Source organism: Suricata suricatta, chromosome 17, assembly GCF_006229205.1.
Source record: "Suricata suricatta isolate VVHF042 chromosome 17, meerkat_22Aug2017_6uvM2_HiC, whole genome shotgun sequence".
NCBI lineage: Eukaryota > Metazoa > Chordata > Mammalia > Carnivora > Herpestidae > Suricata > Suricata suricatta.
This window is the reverse complement of record NC_043716.1, coordinates 16,715,074-16,734,725: the sequence shown is the minus strand read 5'-3', so window position 1 is coordinate 16,734,725 and position 19,652 is coordinate 16,715,074. Positions and strand designations below refer to the sequence as shown.

At 48.1% G+C, this 19,652-nt stretch overlaps 1 protein-coding gene and 1 long non-coding RNA gene across 3 annotated transcripts; one reads left to right on the top strand and one right to left on the bottom strand.

Moving 5' to 3' along the window:
• The first annotated feature begins 6,565 nt into the window (after window positions 1-6,565).
• Window positions 6,566-10,965, top strand: ERAL1 (Era like 12S mitochondrial rRNA chaperone 1). Of its 2 annotated transcripts, XM_029927605.1 has the most exons (10): window positions 6,566-6,881; window positions 8,165-8,292; window positions 8,399-8,476; window positions 8,884-8,930; window positions 9,087-9,148; window positions 9,315-9,427; window positions 9,519-9,767; window positions 9,911-10,060; window positions 10,186-10,266; window positions 10,382-10,965. In XM_029927605.1, the coding sequence occupies exons 1-10, from the start codon at window positions 6,599-6,601 to the stop codon at window positions 10,502-10,504; spliced, it is 1,314 nt and encodes a 437-aa protein (XP_029783465.1). In that variant the 5' UTR covers window positions 6,566-6,598; the 3' UTR covers window positions 10,505-10,965. The 2 variants fall into 2 exon arrangements, with proteins under 2 accessions (XP_029783465.1, XP_029783466.1); XM_029927606.1 differs by lacking the exon at window positions 9,911-10,060.
• A 2-nt stretch (window positions 10,966-10,967) lies between these two features.
• LOC115281907 lies at window positions 10,968-11,797 on the bottom strand. The gene is made up of 2 exons (XR_003904453.1): window positions 11,668-11,797; window positions 10,968-11,111 (listed from the first exon to the last, which is right to left on the bottom strand). It is a non-coding gene; the product is annotated as an uncharacterized LOC115281907 (long non-coding RNA).
• Between the last annotated feature and the right edge of the window lie 7,855 nt (window positions 11,798-19,652).

Sequence of the window (19,652 nt, the reverse complement as noted above, 5' to 3'; positions counted from 1 at the left end):
GGTTACCTTGCCTAGCCTAGGGTTACTAAACGCTTGGACCGCGATCATAGACTTAATGACACTTCCAGGATTCTGGATCCTCCCTGCACTTAAAGGTCAGAATGCAGGTACTCTGAGGTGACAAAGAACTTGGATCTCTTTCAAAAAGACGATAACATCTAGAATACATTGGAGGTAATTATGTAAGAGGTAATTTTGACATCCCAGAATACACTACTGGCCAGGAGGTGCTCAGAAGCCCCCGGGGATCTTGTCGAGGCGGCACTTAAACTTCTTTGGGACGCCGCTAAGTTCAGTCTATCAAGGGCATACTGTTTATTGAAAGAAATGTTCCAGGCATCTCCTATATGCCATCGAGGAACTTGCAGGCTTATAGTTCCTTACTTTCCACTTCTCACTATGGAGCCTGCCCTTTTGCAAACTGGTAAAATAGACCTTTGGCCCATGGAGACCCAACCATCAGCCCCTTGACTGCTGTGCTGCCTTGGCATAGTGGAACAAAAGACTAGGCTAGGGAGGCCTCGATGGCTCAGTCCTTAAGCGTTGGACTCTTGATCTCAGCTCAGGTTATGATCTCAATGTTCGTGAGTTCGAGCCCAGCACCAGGCTCCTTGCTGACAGCTTGCTTGGGATTCTCTCTCTGTCCCTCTGCCTCTCTCTCTCTCTTTCTGTCTGTCTCTCTCTCTCTCTCTCTCTCTCTCTCTCTCTCTGAAAATAAACAAACCTAAAAAAAAAAAAGAGTAGACTCAATTGAGTCTTGGAAATTCAGCAATACATATTTGACAGCTGAGGGCAAGCACTACAGTAAAAGAGAAGAAGAGATACAGGACTAACTCTCTCCTTATCAGCATAACCCTCATCCCACCTCTAGCCCAATCTTACCTCTATAGCCCGGAGTTCGCAGAGATAGGGACCTAGATATAATGTCAGGGAGAAAAAATTCAAGGAGGAGAAGGGGGAAGGGGGAGGGAAGTAGTTCCACTTTTCTGTGAGAGGTGTTAAATTCTCTTCTGGAGAAAGAAAAGCTACTCCTGATCCCAGGATCTGAGATGAATATTTAAAGTCCTAATCTAAGACTAAGGAATTTTTTCCTAATTTTTGGAAGGAAGCAAGAATAAGCCCTACCGTAAAGTTTGAGAATGCTGAAACTGAAGTGTCACTAATATTACTAATTACAGATTACTAATCAAAAATGCATATATGGAACGGTCAAGTCACTAAGAAATGCAGGGTTACTCCTTGTAGCACGTAGGAACTTGAGGACTTTTTTTCTCATCAGATGCATGTAACTTTTACATACATACCTATATGTTGCTGTGGAAAAAAGTATATAGATTAGCACAATCCAGTCCCTCAAAAAGCAGATCTACACAAAAGAGCACGTCTCGTGTATGAACTGCCTCCCATCTCTCCACATATATAGAAAATGTAACTGCTGACAGAGTAGGGTGGTGGGGCCCAGGACTAATTCCAGAGGCTAGCTCCTAACTTGGAAGAGTTGTCATTACTTGCAAGAATATTACCCTTTGGGATGAGCACATTTGGCACCATGGGGGAGTTGCAGAGCTAGAAAAGAGGAAGAATTGATATTGACACTGTTCTGATGAACGGAATACTAAAAAGAAGGCCAGAGCTGACCCAGAACCTTCATGGAGCTGGACTTTCCTAATTTGATCACCACAGTCAGCCTCCTGCTGGAATCTTACATGATAACAGCATATCTTCTTATATTTGAACCATAAAGGACTCCTGAACCATTTCCCTTCTTGGATTTCTTTTTTTATATATAGATTTATTTATTCTTAAAAGTTTGCTTATTTTTAAGTAATCTCTACATCCAATGTGGGGCCCGAACTCACAACCCCCAAGATCAAGAGTCATATGCTCTCCAAGTTGAGCCAGCCAGGTGCCCCAACCTACATGAATTTCTTACCAAGGGCAGAATAGAGGACTTCTTTTCCTGCCAAGCATTCATTCACTATAACCAATGATAATCAGGGAACAACCTCTATTCCATTTCCAGACCATGTGATTTGGATGAGGCTCACTCTAGGCATGGAGCACAGAACCCAGACCCAGCACATAGCATTTTCTTTTTTTTTTTTAATGTTTTATTTATTTCTGATACAGAGAGAGACAGAGCATGAGAAGGGGAGGGGCAGAGAGAGAAGGAGACACAGAACTGGAAGCAGGCTCCAGGCTCTGAGCTGGCTGTCAGCACAGAGCCTGACACGGGGCTCGAACCCACGAGTGTGAGATCTGACCTGAACTGAAGCCGGAGGCTTAACCGACTGTGCCACCCAGGCACCCCCACACATAGCATTTTCTAAGCTACAAGGATTCCTTCAGGAATGGGCATGTAACCAATCAGAACCAAAATGCACATGGAGAATTTTTCAGGGGAAATCGGTTGCTGTTTCCAACTAAAACTGGACATGAGAAGATGTAAAATCTGAAGGCGCCGCAGCCATGTCGACACCACAAAGGTAGAGCTAATCTATCTGAAGAAAGATATAATTTATTCACTAAATGAACAAAAATCTATTGAATACTGATTATGTGTTAGACACTGTCATAGGTGCAAGAGATACAACAGTGAACAATATATACTGTCCGTTTCCTCATAGAGCTTAGAGTCTAGTAGGGGACATATAATAAAAACAGCAAATATTTGAATAACATTTACTATGTGCCAAGCACTGTTCTAAGTCCTATATATCTTTTAATCATCACAACCCTATGAGGGTACTGATTATCCCCATTTTATAGATGAGGAAACTGAAGAAGAGAGAAGTTACTTGCCCTGGGTCACACAGTAAATAATGGAGCTGAGAATCAAACCCAGAAATATAATCTTCATGCTCAGTCCTTATATTACAAACTCCCTTATAACAGGAGGGGGGGAGAAAAGGGTCCTAAGGGAGAATTTTAAACAGTCATGGAAGGAACAGTCTATGAGGAGACCTGGAAGTGAGAAAAGACTACCAGGGAATTGGGGGACTAGAAATTTTTCAGTTGAGCTGAAAAAGAGGAATGACAAGAGATGAGACCAGTGGAGGTGCTTGGCTGGCTCAGTTGGAAGAGTGTGTGACTTGATCTAGGGGTTGTGAGTTCAAGCTCCATGAAGGTGTAAGGATTACTAAAACAATAAATAAACTTAAAAACAAAAAAGAAAGTGAGAGATGAGACTGGCGAAGTAAGCTAGAGCCAAGTTAGTTTGTGCTTTATTCTGTGGGCAGTGACGTAAGGGAGTGACTTGTTCAGATATTGGCCGTGAGAGGTTGGTAAGACTGTTAAGATTTAGTGATGTTCATAGCATTTCAGGCTTTGCAATTGGATCATTGCAGGCAGTGATAAATACCGTGAGGAAGTGACATTTAAGTTGAGACCTCAATAGGGATAAAGGCCATGAGGCAGAAAGGAGCTTCGTGTGTTCAAAAGATGGAAAGAAAGCTAATGTGATGAAAGCTTTGAGAGTAGAAGCAGGGCTCAATGTATGCAAGGATATTGGATTAATCTAGTTGTAATAGGAGCCATTGAAGGGCTTTAGTCACATCCTTCAATTGCTATCCCCTTAAATCTCTAAAATTCATCTGTGTCTCTCCACCGTCTTCACTGCACTATCTTAGAAACATACAATGACACCTAGTTGGGAAAGGACTTCCAGATTAGGGAAGTTTGGGATTTTTGCTTTTCAAATGGGAGAAATTAGGCATTTTTAAATGTTTATTTATTTTTGAGAGAGGAAGAGAGTGCAAGCAGGGGAGGAACAGAGAGAGAGGGAGAGAGAATCCCAAGCTGATGACAGCATGGAGCCTGATGCAGGGCTCAAACTCACAAACCGTGAGATCATGACCTGAGCCAAAGTTGGATGCTCAACTAACTGATCCATTCAGGCACCCTGAAATTAAGCATTTTTTAAATAAATGCTGATGAGAGGAATATAGTAGAGAAGCTGTCTATATAGAAAAGAAATAAAAATTCATATAACAAGGTGGCAGAAGGGGTAAAACAATTAGCCTTAAGATAAGGACATTTATTGAGAGCCTACATTTTTCTAAATCTTACATTGTTCCAAATCCTAGATTCAAATGAACACATATTAGGTAGATGTGTTTATTATCTTCATTTTACAGATGATGAAACTGACACTTGGAGAGTTGAAATAACTTGTCCAAATTCATACAGCTAATAAGTGGCAAGCAGACATATGAACCCAGGCAGTCTGTTTCATTTGATTAGCCTCTACTAATCTCACAAAATACAAATTCTCCCACAGTATCCTTTGAGGGAAAATCTCTGGGAAAGAAGAGAACTAACAAGGCACTTTGACACATTTCTTCTATGTTTTCGTGATATCATAGGGGTTTTTCCAAGGTGTTAACTGTTTAACCTCAAATTGTCCTTCACCATAATTACAGTTGAAATTGGATTTCACCTTATTGTCCATGAAAGAAGATTCATATTTTTCTGATTGCCAGCTGTCCTATATTTAGTGATATTTTGTTCTTTGGGCATATGGGTACCCAAAGAACACCCAGAATATCGTGTTCCAGAAAGGTTTATTTCTTCCACTAACAGAGCAGACAGCCTGAAAACTGGAGCCTGGTGCCATTTGCAAACCATCAGTGCATTTGGCTGCCCGTCTCTGTCAGTCCTGTGTCTCTCAGCACTTCTCTGGACACCCCAATCTCCATTCCCAAAAGAGCAGCCCAGTCAGATGGTTCCCATCATCCTCCCAACAATTCTCCCCTTTCTGTCTTATATCATCACTTTTCTCCTCTCTACCTTGTCATTGGCATGAGCAAACAAAAAAATCTCTGATCTTGAAAAAGAAAAGCCAAAGGGGCGCCTGGGTGGCTCAGTGGATTAAGTGTCTGACTTCTGCTCAGGTCATGATCACTCAGTGCGTGGATTCAAGCCCTGCCTCAGGCTCTGTGCTGACAGCTCAGACCCTGAAGTGTGCTTAGGATTCTGTCTCTCCCTCTCTCTCCCCCTTCCTTGCTAATGCTCTGTCTTTATGTTTGTCTCTCAAAAATGAATAAATGTTAACAATAATTGTTTAAAAAAAGGAAAGGTCTTTAGCCTCACTCTGTCTCCCCCTTCTCTATTACCACTCCCTTTTGCTCTGCTCCCCCAGAAACATCTATATATCCTTTTTTTTTTTTTTTCTTTTTAAGCTCTACAGTCTGGGGTAGCTGGGTGGCTCAGCCAGTTAAGCAATGACTAGGAATCAGCAGTCTTGCTTTCAGCTTAGGTCATGATCTCACAATTTGTGAGTTCGAGCACTGCATCAGGATCTGCACTGACAATGTGGAGCCTGCTTGGGATTTTCTCCCCGCTCCCCACCCCTCCCCTACTCTTGCTTGCTTGCACTCTCTCTCTGAAAAATAATAAATAAACAAACAAACAAACAAACATACACTTAAAAGAAAATAAAACTCTATGGCCCAACCCAACCTGGGGTTCAAATTCACAAGCCTGAGATCAAGAGCCACATACTCTACTTACTGAGCCAGCCAGGAGCCCCCACCTCTCACTCTCTCTTAAATCCACTCCATTTAGGTTTTCACCTAGTCCAGGACACTAAACTGTTTCTGTAAGGTCACTAAAAAAAATCTCTCTCTCCCTCTCTCTCTCTCTCTTTCCCTCTCTCTCTCCCCCTCCCTCACCACCCTCCCACCATGGGCCCCAGGACACAAATCATATTATAAGAGACGACTTTTGTCCATTTTCTTCATTCATGTATCCCCAGCACCTAGACATGGCCTGAACATAGAATATGCTAAATAACTCCCCATTCCTCCAATCCCGGAACACCTCTCCTCTCTCTCTTTCTCTCTCTCTTTCTCTCTCTCTCTCTCTCTCTCTCTCTCTCTCTCTCTCTCGGATATATCAAATTCCGCAAGCCGCTAAAGCAATCTGGTCTGGGGGACTCTAGATGACTAAACAGCTTCTCCTTTTACAGATCCTCTGGTTTTCCTCCAGAAAGGAATGGTCTCTGAGATGAGATAGCAATGGAGGTTACAGAAGGGAAATCGCGTCTGCTGCTCCTCAGAAACATGTACCCACGGACTGACTACTCCTTGGGTAGGACGCTGCCGACCGCTAGGCCAAGCCCGGGGTGGCACTGGGAGAGGATCCTGCAAGCCTGAGGCTAGAGAAAACTAAAAAGCCCCTTACGGGAACAGCCTAACAGCGGCCGCTCCGGCTCCCACGACCTTTCCTACTTAGATGCGTCAGTTTCTCCAGCAACAATAAGTTTTGAGCTAAGAAAGATTTCTGCCTCTTTGCCTCATGGGAGATGTAGTCTCTCAGGAGGCAGGGCTAGAAGGGCTTTTACAAAACTTTGGCAGGAGAAGAGGAAAACAGGCTGTGTATAGGAATGCAAAACCATCATCATGTTTACACAAACTCTAAATACACGTTTCCTTTTCCTTAGCCTGGGTCAGTCTCCAAAGCAGTTTCTACTTCATCCCACCTCCAACATCCCGTGAAGCTCCGCCCTCTAGGCCAATCTAGTTCGTTCCGGCTCGCAACTGCTCTACCCAATCATAGATGCAGCCCTCGTCAGTTCCCGGAGTGCCTTGCGGCTGTAATGGCTGCCCCGGGCTGGCGTGCTGCTATGTTCTTTCGGGTGGTGTTCGGGGTCCGGCAGTTGGGCCTACACGCCGCGACGGGGTGGGTGACCGGGCTCTCTTCGCCCTTGGACTCTCAGCAGAGATGCGTGTCGTGTTTCGCGGGCGCCGCCTTCTCTGGTCCCCGTCTGGCCTCGGCCTCTCGCCGTTATGGCCAGAGCTCAGCCTTGGATCGCTTCCTCGGACTCTCTCAGCCAGGCAGTTCCTTGACTTCTCACCCTCCCGCCGTGTCCATGCACAGAGGTAAAGGGCCCAGACAGCTTGTCCCGGACTGTCACGGTTTTAGCATTGAAAGTTCCAGGTCAGGGAAATTCCTCAGTCTCTGGAGACTTTGGTCCTCTATTATGCGAAACGATCTTGAGGCCCCAAAGAGAGGCGAGCCGTGAAGGATCTCACAGGAGAGAGATACCACATTCCACAATTTTAGGAGCCAGAGAGTCACAACCAGAGAAGTAGAAGGTTGAAGGGCCACGGGCAAGGCACAATTGTGGCTCTCTGCCCGGATTTGGGAAGCAAACTCGATGCGATTAGTGCCCCCATCTACTTGTCAAGAGACTGAGTTACACCCAGGAAATAGCACTCTTTGATCTTCGAGTAACATAGATTACAATCTGGTGGGGAGTCTGGATACAAAAACTAGTAATTGTAATGCATAGGGAACTCATACTCAGAAATACTGAGAAAACTTGCAGAGCCTTCATAACACCCTTAGTGGGATGAGACTGTCAGAGCTGGAGGGGTTTCTAGCTTTATCTGATCTAGATGTACTTTCATACATGTACATACATTTACTTACCAGACACAACTACATAGTACAGTTCCACACAGTAGTTGACTATTAAGTGCCAGGCATTCTGCTGATTGTTTTTACACAATTACCAATTGTCAAAAGGAGGCTATTTTTTTAAGTTTATTTATTTATTTTGAGAGAGAGAGAGTGAACAGGGGAGGGGTAGAGAGACAGAGATAGAGAATCCCAAGCAGGCTCCGTTCTGTCAGTGCAGAGCCTGATGCTGATCTCGAACTCACAAATCTGAGCCAGAATCAAGAGTCAGATGCTTAACTGACTGAGCCACCCAGGTGCCCCAAAGTTTTTTTTTTTTTTTAAGGTTCATTTATTTTGAGAGAGCGAGCAAGCAGGGGAGGGACAAAGAGGAGAGAGAGAATCCCAAGCAGGCTTCTCAGTGTAAAGCCTGACATGGGCTTGAACTCGAACCATGAGATTATGAACTGAAACCAAGAGCCAGGTGCTTGACTGAGCCACCCAGGTGCCCCTTCAAGAGAAGGTTATAAGTAGGTATTCTTAATATTATCTCCGTTTTACATATGAGAAAACTAAGGGGCTTAGAGAAGACAAAGAATTTGGTAAAGTTATGTAAACAAATTAACAGAAAAACTAAATCTCAAAGCCAGGTCCCAATACACTAATCTTGTATTCCCTACTTCCTTTGTGGGCGGGTAGGACTGAGTACCCGAGGGGATCCAGATTGCATTACCTCTCACTCCCCTTCTACTCCCACATGCAGATGAACAGGATCTCCTCTTGGTCCATCATCCTGATATGCCCGAGAACCCCCGGGTCCTACGAGTGGTCCTCCTGGGTGCTCCGAATGCAGGGAAGTCAACACTCTCCAACCAGCTGCTGGGCCGAAAAGTATGCTCAATCTTTAACCCCTTTTTCATCTCTCTCTTTTATGTTTCTTTATGGGTTGTTCTGGAGGGATTTGGGATTTCACTTGGGACTTCTTTGTTTCTCGCAGGTGTTCCCTGTTTCCAAGAAGGTGCACACCACTCGCTGCCAAGCTCTGGGGGTCATCACAGAGAAAGAGGCCCAGGTGGTGGGTACCTGCATAGGAAGTCCAGCAAACAGGACACAAGGAGAACCTAAGAGGGTCTCCCTTACAGTTAGACATGAAGAAAATGATGTTTAGATTCACTGCTCTGAGGGAAGAAGCTCTCCTTTCATTAGGCCTCATGCAGTTCTCACTCTGCCTTCACCTCTGGCATCTGGTCAGAAAAGTCTCGTTCCCTCTTCACTCCTTCCTAATCTTCCATATATTCACAGCCATCATTTTTCTCTTGGATCCCATCCAGAACTAAAACAAAGGGGGAGGGTAAAAATCTAAAATCAGCTTGACCAAGAGTGGGGGGAGGCTCCTGACATCAAGGATGGCCTTTCTCTCACTTGCCAGTCCTAAGTGTTCCATCGGGGGGCTGGGCATGCATCTCTCTTTCCTGATTTTAGATTCTACTTGATACACCTGGTCTCATCAGCCCTGTTAAACAGAAAAGGTAATAGCTGTGGAAACGGGTATGTAGAGGGGAAGGAAGGTGGTGAGGAGACGGTGGGGAGATTCTATCATAGGGGGTGGAAAACCTCCTTCTCTTCCTCATCAGGAGTCTATCAGTCATAAAACCCTTCCTAACCTATGTTTGTCTGTCCCTCAGGCACCATCTGGAGCTTTCTTTGTTGGAAGATCCGTGGAAGAGCATGGAGTCTGCCGATATGGGTTAGACTCATGATGGGAATCTGAAGCCCAATTTACATGGTCGTGGCCTCTCTCATTCCTGGTAGTTTGGGGGATGGGGGTCGACCAGAGCCCATATCATGGATGTTTTCGGGGGGTGGAGAAAGAGTCGTCATATCTTTGTCCTTCCCACCCTGCCAACTTCCAGTTGTGGTTCTTGTGGATGTCTCAGACAAGTGGACTCGGAACCAGCTCAGCCCCCAAGTGCTCCAGTGCCTGACCCAGTTCTCCCAAGTCCCTAGCATCCTTGTCATGAACAAGGTGAATACCACCTACCTGAAGGAGGGGTCTGCTTTCTTCCAGGGTGCCCATCTCACTGACTACACACACTCTGCCCATCCCCCATGCACAGGTAGATTGCCTGAAGCAGAAATCCGTTCTCCTGGAGCTCACAGCAGCCCTCACTGGAGGTGTGGTCAACGGCAAGAAGCTCAAGATGAGGGAGGCTGTTCGCTCACAGGCCAGCACTCGTTGCCCAGGCCCACCAGCTAAGGGCCCAGACATACAGTCTGTGGGAGATTCTCAGAAGGTTGGCTGGCCCCACTTCCAGGAGATCTTCATGTTGTCAGCCCTAAGCCAGGAAGATGTGAAAACACTAAAGGTCAGTTAGCCTTGGCCATAGCCTGTCCCTTGATTTCTGCCATGTGAAGACAAACCTCAGAGTTCCGCCCAGAAGTAAGAGTGAGAAGGTAGGAAGGTCTTGGTTGGGACTGAGCTGCCCACCTACGCTCTCTCTACCCATAGCAATACCTGCTGGCACAGGCCCGGCCAGGACCCTGGGAGTTCCATAGCAGAGTCCTCACCAGCCAGACACCTGAGGAAATCTGTGCCAACACCATCCGAGAGAAGCTACTAGAGCACCTGCCCCAGGAGATACCCTACAATGTGCAGCAGGTGCAGGCACAATGAAGGGGTCTGGGGGCACTCTTCACCAGCCACATGCTCAGAACAGGATATCTGGGGCCCAGAGAGGTAGGGGTATACACCTGTCTGACTAATCATGATGTCTCCCTGTGCAGAGGACAGTGGTGTGGGAGGAAGGTCCAAGCGGGGAGCTGGTGATCGAACAGAAGCTTCTGGTGCCCAAAGAATCCCATGTGGTAAGCTGGATTAGGCTTGGAGAAGGGACAGGGCTCTATTAAGCAGGGGTTCTTCCTCCAGTGCTTGGGAGCCCTGAGAGCAGCCTCATGGCCCTCTCTTTTACTCCACCCTCAGAAGATCCTGATTGGTCCAAAGGGGCACTTGATCTCCCAGATTGCCCAGGAGGTTGGCCGCGACCTCATGGACATCTTCCTCTGCGATGTTCGGCTCCGCCTCTCTGTGAAGCTTCTCAAATGAGGACTCTCTGCTGCCTCTTCCAAGGCATCCCAGCCAAAGATGCTGGCAGGAGCCGCTGACCAGAATGGCCCCTGCTCAGGGCCTGCAGGGACTGGCGAGGGGCATGCTGCCTGACTGATAACTGACTTGACCTTGCTTGAGTCTGCACAGCCCCTGCCTAGCCATTTTCCCCACTGGAGGAAGGAACCAGCCTTAGCTCAGTTCTCAGGTAGTTCCTGTGCCTGGGGCCCCAGCTGCTTAGGTCTAGAAGTTGGTTCTTTGGTGGGAACAATGCCACACTGCTTCGAGCTGGGAATGAAACCAGAGTTTCTCCCTGAGGTGCCGCTTGTTAGCAGAGAGGTCTTTTTCCTGTCCCCTCAATTCCTCTACCACGAAACCATGTGTAAGGACTTAAGTGAGATACTGCCCTGAGCCCCATCCCTCTCCCTCGTCTTGAATTCCAATAAATTAAAAGACAAGCATGCTGGTTCTCATCTTTATTTCTTTAGAATAGGAAAGAGAAAACCCATCCCTCCCCCCGACCCGGTTGTCTGAGCTGGAGTCTCCCACCCTTCCAGCGTTCCGGTGGTCTGCTCCAGGGTCCTGTGCTCTCTTCTTGGCACGTTTTCTGGGCGCAGCAAGATAACCGTTACCATTACTAAACTCAGTAATGGTAACGGTTTCCTCGCCATTCCCAAGTGTCTTGGCGGTCAGCAGGCTGTGATAGGCTGCGCAGCGAGCCCCATGGGTTTGCGGCGTCCCCTGCCCTCCTCGTCTGGCTCCGGAGCTGGGGGTACCCGGACTAGTACATCATCTATACTGTAGTATCTCATCACAAACTTACAGTATATGATGATATCCCAGCCAGGGTCCTGCAGCAGGCATAGGGCACTGTGGCAGGGAGAGCCAGGGGCTGGGGGCAGGGCAGGATAGGTCCGTCTGAACACACAGATCTCCCCCCTCCCTGCTCCATAGCTACTGAGCCAGCAGCCCCTTGGTTCTGTGGTCAAGGGTGGCCCAAGTTAGGTAGGCAGGGGGACTGGCCTAGAGAACCTGTAAAGCTCAGGTCTGTTGAGACCTCCTTGGGGACCCAGCACCAGAATTAAACAAGCCAGAGATCATATAATGCGCCAGAAGGTTCCCTCTGATCAGACCAACAAGCAGGCCCAGGAGAGGGCACTTACCTGGAGCTGGAACTGCAGGGAGGCCTTTAGAGGGAGGGAGGCCCTGTCCTTGCCTCCCACTTGAGCTGCTTGCCTTTTAATCCACTGGCCCCTCCCCTGGGTGGGGCACTTTCACCGGGTTCTAGAGAGCCCTGCCTCTTAACCCTTTTACTGCTGGACCCCTTGGAAGAAGGGTCTCTATCCTTCTCCCTATTAGGCCCTTTCTCATATCCTGTTTTATGGACCTTGCTAAGCTTAGGATCTGCTCTTTGCTCCTGTCCTCAGTGAAGTTGGTCCTCTATCTGCTGGGCCTAGGCAGAGGAAGAACAAACTCATCCCATCCCTGCTGGAGGTTGTTGTTGACCATGGCAGTGGTGGTTGTGGGAATGTTAGTTGAGCCTCTGTAAAGCAGGGAGGGTCCTGACAGCTGGATCTCTGCTTTCTTGGGGGCAAGCTCTGGCTTAAATTTAAGTTCCCAGGCCCCTGCCTATGTTTATGCTGAGCCCAAGGAGACTAGGCCTAGGCAGTCAGACCTCTTGCCCACCTCTACCATGGCAAGCTCCCCTGGGTGAGGAGGGGGGAGTCCTCTGCTGGTGATTTGAGGGCAGATGAATTCCAAGCTCTTCTAAGAGCCAGCATAAGAATGGGTAGGGGCCAGGGCACCTGGGTGGCTCAGTTGGTTGAGCATCTGACTTCAGCTCAGGTCATGGTCTTGAGGTTCTCGAGTTTGAGCCCCATATTGGGCTCTCTGCTGTCATTGCGGAGCCCACTTCAGATCTGCTGTCCCCCTCTCTATTCCTCCCTCGCTCACTCTGTCTCTCTCAAAATAAATAAACTTAAAAAAAAGAATTTTTAAAGAGAGAGAATGGGTAGGGGCCTGTTCAGAGCTCAAGGCACTTAACAGTGAGAGCCTGGCAGTTTTCAGTTCTCTGCCTCTGGGGAAGGCAAGACTACTGGGGGAGAGACTCTTCCCTCAAGGAGGGTCTCTGTTATTTTAGACTCCCATTCTGGGGGACATATCTGCTTCCCTGCTCCCTTCCGTCTCCCATCCTAGACAGTCTGGTGTGTGCGCTGGGATGCAGTTACCCACCTCCTCTGCAGGGCCAGATGAGGCCAGGATAGGGTGTCAGAGAAGAGACCAAACCCTATAGTTCCTTGGAGGCATTCTGCTTCCTGCTGTCAACAGAACATTGGCACATGCCCTTCCCTCTGTTGTTTGTTTGTTTTTTTTAATTTCTTTTTAGGGGCACCTGAGTAGCTCAACTAGTTGAGTGTCCAGCTTCTGCTCAAGTCATAATCTCATGGTTCATGAGTTTGAGTCCCACGTCAGACTTGCTGCTGTCAGTCTGTCAATGCAGACCCTGCTTCCAATCCTCTGTCCCCCTCTGCCCCTCCCTCACTCATGCTCTCTCTCTCTCTCAAAAAAAAAAAAAAGATTTAAGTTTATTTATCTTCAGGGGTGGGGGTAGAGAGAGAGAGCCAAAGAATCCCAAGCAGGCTCCGTGGTATCAGTGTGGAGCCCAACATGGGGCTCAATCTCACGAACCATGAGATGTTGAGCTGAGCCAAGATCAAGAGTCATACACTTAACTGACTGAGCCACCCAGGTGCCCCAATATTTTATTTTTTAAAAGTAATCTCGGGGCGCCTGGGTGGCTCAGTCGGTTAAGCCTCTGACTTCGGCTCAGGTCAGATCTCACGTTTGTGGGTTCGAGCCCCGCGTCGGGCTCTGTGCTGACAGCTAGCTCAGAGCCTGGAGCCTACTTCTGGTTCTGTGTCTCCTTCTCTCTCTGCCCCTCCCCCTCTCATGCTCTGTCTCTCTCTATCAAAAATAAATAAAAACATTTTAAAAAATTAAAAAAAAAGTAATCTCTGTACCTACCATGGGACTCAAACTTACAGCCCCCAAATCAGGAATACCACTGCTCCACCATTGGAGACAGCCAGGCTCCCTGCTCTTCCCTCTGTTTGGCCCAATCTTCCCTCCTTTCTTGTCTAGTGAACTCCTATTCCCTCTTCATCAGTAAGTATCCCCTCTGCAGGGATGTCTTCCCTGGCTAGTTAAATCTCCCTGTTATAGGCTTATTTATTTGTGTGGTTATTTGCATTAGCAAATGATCCCAAGAGCCTGGTTTGTTCGCCAGTGTATCTCCACCACGGAGCAGCAGCGGCTAAGAAACATGGCATGTGTCTGACATGGATCTAAGCTCAGCGCGACGTGGGGGAGGAGAGCACCTCTGGCCTGGGGAGACTGGCAGACAAAGCTGTTGCTCCCAGGCAAGTCTTCCCCTCTCAGACCTCTCAGACCACAGTCCTCGGTCCAGAGCTGCGCACTGGGTGACCGGCCACTAGCAAAGCTCTTAGCATGAGGCCAGTGCTGCCCCCAAAAGGGACTGAAGAAGCTAATTCCCATCTCCCCTCCTCCCCACCGGGGCTCACTGAAGGCTGCAGGTAATGAACAATAGCAGGGGTGGGTAAACATCTCAAGGTTCATGGAACATTCTTTTTTTTTTTTTTTAAGTAATTTCTACACCTAGCATAGGGCTCGAACTTACAACCCCAAGATCACAAGTCACACGCTCTACTGAGCCATCCAGGTGACCTTTATGGAATATTCCTAAAAGCTGCTCGAGGCCCTTGAGAGAGCTCAGGTTTAGAAGTAAGAGGCCCAGGGGCACCTGGGTGGCTCGGTCAGTTAAGCATCCAGCTCTTGGTTTTGGCTCAGGTCATGATCTGATGGTTCTTGGGTCTGAGTCCCGACTTGGACTCCATGCTGACAGTGGAGTCAGTCTTCCTCTCTGCCTCTCTCTTTCTCTGTCTCTCAAATAAATAAACTTAAAAAGGAAAAGAAGTAACAGGCCCTGAGTGACAGTCTCGAGTCCACTGCATCAAGCTCTGTGACTCCAGACAGAGTGTTCTCAGCTTCAGTTTCCACGTGTGTAAAACGGGAGCGGTGCACACTTATCTCATGGTGCTTACAAGGATCATGTGAGTGCTCATCTCAGACACTCAGATCCGAACTGGCACCTGTGGAACCAGTGTCCACTTCCTCTCCTTTCCTCTGTCCTACTCACCAGCTGTGTAACTAGAGGCAAAGTGCCACTTCTCTGACCTTCGGTGGTAACACATAGCTCGTCAAGCTGTAAGAGTTGAGAAATATGGCCAAGGAAACCTTACAAACCCTCGCACTCTGCAGGTGAGAAATTATCTGTGTCTGCTCCTCGTCCCTTTTCCTGTCCTGTGACTCTTCCTGCCATGGCACCTCTACTCAGAGACCCCACAGACAATAAGGCTTCATGCACCAAGGCCAAGAATTACACCACTTGTTGCCTCGGCTTCTGCCTAGTTTCTGCTTAGTCCTAAGACCAAAGGTGACCATGGGCAGAAACCAGGGTCCTGGAAGTAGAAGAGACAGATCCTGTGGTTTTGGCTGGGTGGAGGGTGCTGTCATCAGGGTGTGGGCTGGAACAGAGTCTGAGCCTGGGTGGGGTAGTCTGGGGACCCTGATAAGCAGACTTGGAGCTATCAGGGTGGAGGCCTGCGCTTATCAGGAGCCTTCAGGGGCCACAGTAGGACCTGAGGACACTTCCCGCCCAGAGCTGTCTCCTGGATGGCTGCCCTTCCATCCCTCTGCCTCCTCTCTGCAAGTCACAGAGAGGACGCAATCCAGGTGGTGGACGTGGCCTTGCATTCTAAGAGCTTCTGCTTCAAATCATGAGCTCCATGGCTCTCCTGAGGCCGATGTGGACGGGTCTGGGACCGTAGCTGCCTTCTGTTTAATTTCAGTCCCTGCCACAGTAGTGCCAAGCCCTCGACTCTTATTCTGACCTTCTTTGGATGAAGTCCTTAAACCATATGGTGAACAGCAAAGTTAAGAATGGTTGGATCCGCAAGAATCCTTCAAAATCATGGGATTCAAATAATCCATGTATGTAGGAGAGGAAACCGAGGCCAAGAGAAGGGGAGAAAGTCACCCCCAAAGCCTCAGGGTTCCTCTGCCTCTCAGCATCTGGAAACCCATGACCCTAAGAAGAACAGGAAGGCAGCATCAGAAACTCACAGATATACAGACACACACGTGCACAGCACACATATGTAATGCCCATATATACAGAGACATATACACATATATGCAACACATATACTAAAAAAAGTAGATTCAGCTAGTAAAATTACTTTTTTCTTAAGTTTATTTTGAGAGAGAGAGAGAGAATATCCCAAGCAGGCTCCACCCTATCAGCTTGGGGCCCAGTGCAGGGCTTGAATTCATTAACTGTGAGATCATGATCTGACCAAATCAAGAGGTGGACGCTTAACCAACTGAGCCCTTGGTCCTAGTGATACAGAAAATTGGGAAATAAGGCAGGACTACAACTCTGCTCTCTAGACTCTAGACCCCATACTCTGTGCACAAACTTGCTACAAATGAGGTTTATTTTTTGTCAGTGTCTGTGGGGCCATTTTGAGTTTCTTTTTTTTATTTTTTTAAATGTTTTAAATTTATTTTTGAGAGACAGAGAGAGATAGCGCGAGCAGGGGAGGGTCAGAGAGGGAGGGAGACACAGAATCCGAAGCAGGCTCCAGGTCCCGAGCTGTCAGCACAGAGCCTGATGCGAGGCTCGAACCCACGAACTGTGAGATCATGACCTGAGCTGAAGTTGGATGCTTAACCGACTGAGCCACCCAGGCGCCCCCTTTTTTGAGTTTCAAAGGCAACGGAATCAGGCCTTAGTTTGCCACTTACTAGTAATGTCATTCTGGCATATTGCTTCATCTCTCTTGATCTCCTCATCTCTAAAATGGGGATGACTGGGGCCCCTCTGTGACTTAGTCAGTTAAGCCTCCAACTTCAGCTCAGCTCATGATCTCACAGTTCGTGAGTTTGAGCCCCACATCAGGCTCTCTGCTGTCAGAGCAGAGCCTGCTTCAGATCTTCTGCCTGTCTACCTCTTTCTGCCTTTCTCCCTCACCCACACACTCTCTCCCCAAATAAATAAATGTTAAAAATAAAATGAAGTAAAATAGGGATGACAATAATACCTACCTCACAAGAGCCTTGGGAAGATGCAGAGAAAGAACATGTAGGAAGGCCCTGTGTGATGGGGGGGGTTCCCTCCTTGCTTCCCCTTCCTCAGATTCTTCCACCTCTCCAGGCCCCAACCCTTTTAAAAAGGTTTTTTTTTTTTTTTTTTAAATAAGTTCTACACCCAGTGTGGGGCTTGAACTCAAGAGTCACATGGCTCTACCAACTGAACTAGCCAAGCCCCCCATGTGCAACCCCTTTGTAAGCCTCTTCCGCAGTAGCTCCAGCCCACCAATAATCCTCTCTCTTCTGACTCCTGCGGCTTGTGGGCCAGGCCTCTGCATGGGGGCTCACATGCCCTGAAGTCACACATCATCCTCGGTTTGAACCAGAACCTGTTGCTTTTCTTCCAGATCAGCTGCCCAGGATGGGCTCAGAGCCAAAAGGGAAAAGCGCAGCTCTGGATTTGTCAGACTCTGGACTCCATCACTACCTGCTAGGTTGGTGCATCTGGGCCCTGGCCCTGCTCTCAGAGCCTTGAATTCCTTATCAGATACATGGGCTTGGAATGTCTTCTTTTCCTGGTTGTTGTACAGATGAAATGTGATGGGAGAGGTGGGCATTTCTAAGTAGAACCTGGCTCGCATATAGTAGGGGCTCAAGCAGTTTCCTTCTCTTATGGCTTTGCAGTGAGCTTTACCCAAAGTACCCATGGGCACGGGCACTCATTCAGATATCTTTACGGATGCACACAATAGTGCACCCCTGTGCACCTGCCCAGGCACATGTCGAGTCAGAAATAGAAACCTTCCAATCAACACCTCCCTAGGTCTGTTCATCAGCTCCCACTTCCTATTCTATGGGTCAGTGGGAACCCCCACATCCAGACTCAGACTATGACCTCCAGGCTGCAGGCATAGTCATGAAGGCAGCTGTTGAATGGGAAAGGATCACCAGGGAGACTGGGTGGGTGTTGCTCGCTCCTCAGATCCTTCCCGCCATCAGGCAGGCCCTTACTTCCCTCCCTCCCTGCCAGGACAACCTGTCTGCCTCACAGCTGCTGTGGAAGAGATAGGCAGCCTGGATTATCAGGCCAGACAAGGCTCCTCATGACAGTTCCCCATGCCCCCCACCCCTCACTGCCTGGCAAAGGTTTCAGGGCCCTTAACCCCCTCTGTGCTGGGTCCTCAGGCCCAGGAACTAGGAATAGCAGAGAAGGGGGGTGGGCGCTGTGCTCCTCATATCCAAGGCTGGAGTCATGAGCACAAGGATGTAGGGAACAGCATCACCTGTGTCCTCCAGGAGCCTGGACTACATACTGAGCCCTCTCCTGCCCATCCTGGCTCCATGGTAGCCCTGGGGTAAGGAGGGACAGCCTGAGCAGGCCTTTAAGGGCTTAAACCAAAGGCACTATACTTTCTGCTCTCCCTTCCCGAGGCTGGTTCCAGGCTCTGGGATGGGGGCCTGGAACTATTAGGGTCCACTGGCTTCAGTGCAGATGCTGTTGCATCAGCCCTCTCCTTTCACCCCTACATCCTGGCCCCTTGCTCCTCTCCAGCATCCCTCAAGCCCCTTTCAACAAGGCCTCTGCCTGTTTTCTTTCTGACTGCTGTTTCTCAGGTTGCTCTGGTCATTTCCTCAGGCCAGCCACTGTCCCTGACACCAGGGCTAGCCAGGACCAACTTCTAGATGGGTCCCACTGCAGCCAGCCAGGTCCCCCTTTCCTGAAGGTCAGCAGGAAGGAGTGAAAAGAGCAGGAGTGTGGAGTCTGGGAAGTCTGGCTTCCAGTCCTGCTTCTGACTTGGGCAAGTTCCTTCCCTCCCACATTCCTCAGTTTCCTCGTTTTTTGTTTTTGTTTTTTTAATGTTTATTTATTATTGAGAGACAGAGAGCAACAGAGCATGAGCATGGGAGGGGCAGCACCCAGGCACCCCTTCCTCATTTGATAAAACAGAGGGCAGTAGCTCCCTTCACAGGGTTAACTCATGGATTAAATAAATGATATCCAGGGGCGCCTGGGTGGCTTAGTTGGTTAAGCATCCAGCTTCGGCTCAGGTCATGATCTCACAGTTCGTGGGTTTGAGCCCTGCATCGGGCTCTGTGCTACAGCTAGCTCAGAGCCTGGAGGCTGCTTCGGATTCTGTATCTCTCTCTGACCTTCCCCTGTTCCCACTGTCTCTCTCTCTGTCTCTCAAAAATAAATAAAGAACATAAAAAAATTAAAAAAAAATGATATCCATATCATTTTATGTATCATTTTAGTAATCACCTGGAAAGTAACATTAAAATCAGAAGAAAAAATAACAAGGAAAAAGAAATACCTAGGAGGGGGCTTTCTAAGCAAGTAACACCAGGTAGTACATTCACCAAGTACGATGCCTGATGCTAGCATGAGCTGTGTCATTTAGTCCTGTCACAACCCAGACCACACACAGCCCCAAGTGCAATCCCTGAACCTCTTCTCTCTGCTGCCTACGCTCATTCCTTCACTAATCTCATCTCATCCCAAGGCTTTACATACTATCTACACAGTGGTGACTCCCCAATCCATATGTCCAGGCCAAGCCTCGCCCCTAAACTAACTTGTAGGGGTGCCTGAGTGGCTTAGTTGAGCGTCTGACTTTGGCTCACTCATGGTCTCATGGTTTGTGAGTTCGAGCCCTGAGTTGGGCTTGCTGTTGTCAGTGGGGGGCCCACTTTGGATCCTCTGTTTCTCCCCCACCCCAGCTCATGCTCTCTCTCAAAAATAAACATTAAAAAAAATAATTAAACTAAATTGTATAGTGAATCTCCTACTTGCCACTGTCTGTAACAGGCACCCTGGACTTAGCAAGTCCCAAACTGTAGTCCTAATCCCCCCTTGAATCTGCTCCTTCACTGTTTTAACCATTCCAGTAAATAACAGCTCCATTCTTTGATATAGGCCCCAAATCTTAGAGGTTTTTGTGTTTTTGTGTTTTTTAATTTTGCTCTGTTTATTTAT

Bases quoted from the DNA above. Each gene is read 5' to 3' on its own strand.
- ERAL1 (XM_029927605.1), top strand. From the start codon at position 6,599: ATGGCTGCCCCGGGCTGGCGTGCTGCTATGTTCTTTCGGGTGGTGTTC. The intron at 9,428-9,518 runs GTGAATACCACC...CCCCATGCACAG, and splicing joins GCATCCTTGTCATGAACAAG to GTAGATTGCCTGAAGCAGAA. The intron at 10,061-10,185 runs GTGCAGGCACAA...CTCCCTGTGCAG, and splicing joins TACCCTACAATGTGCAGCAG to AGGACAGTGGTGTGGGAGGA.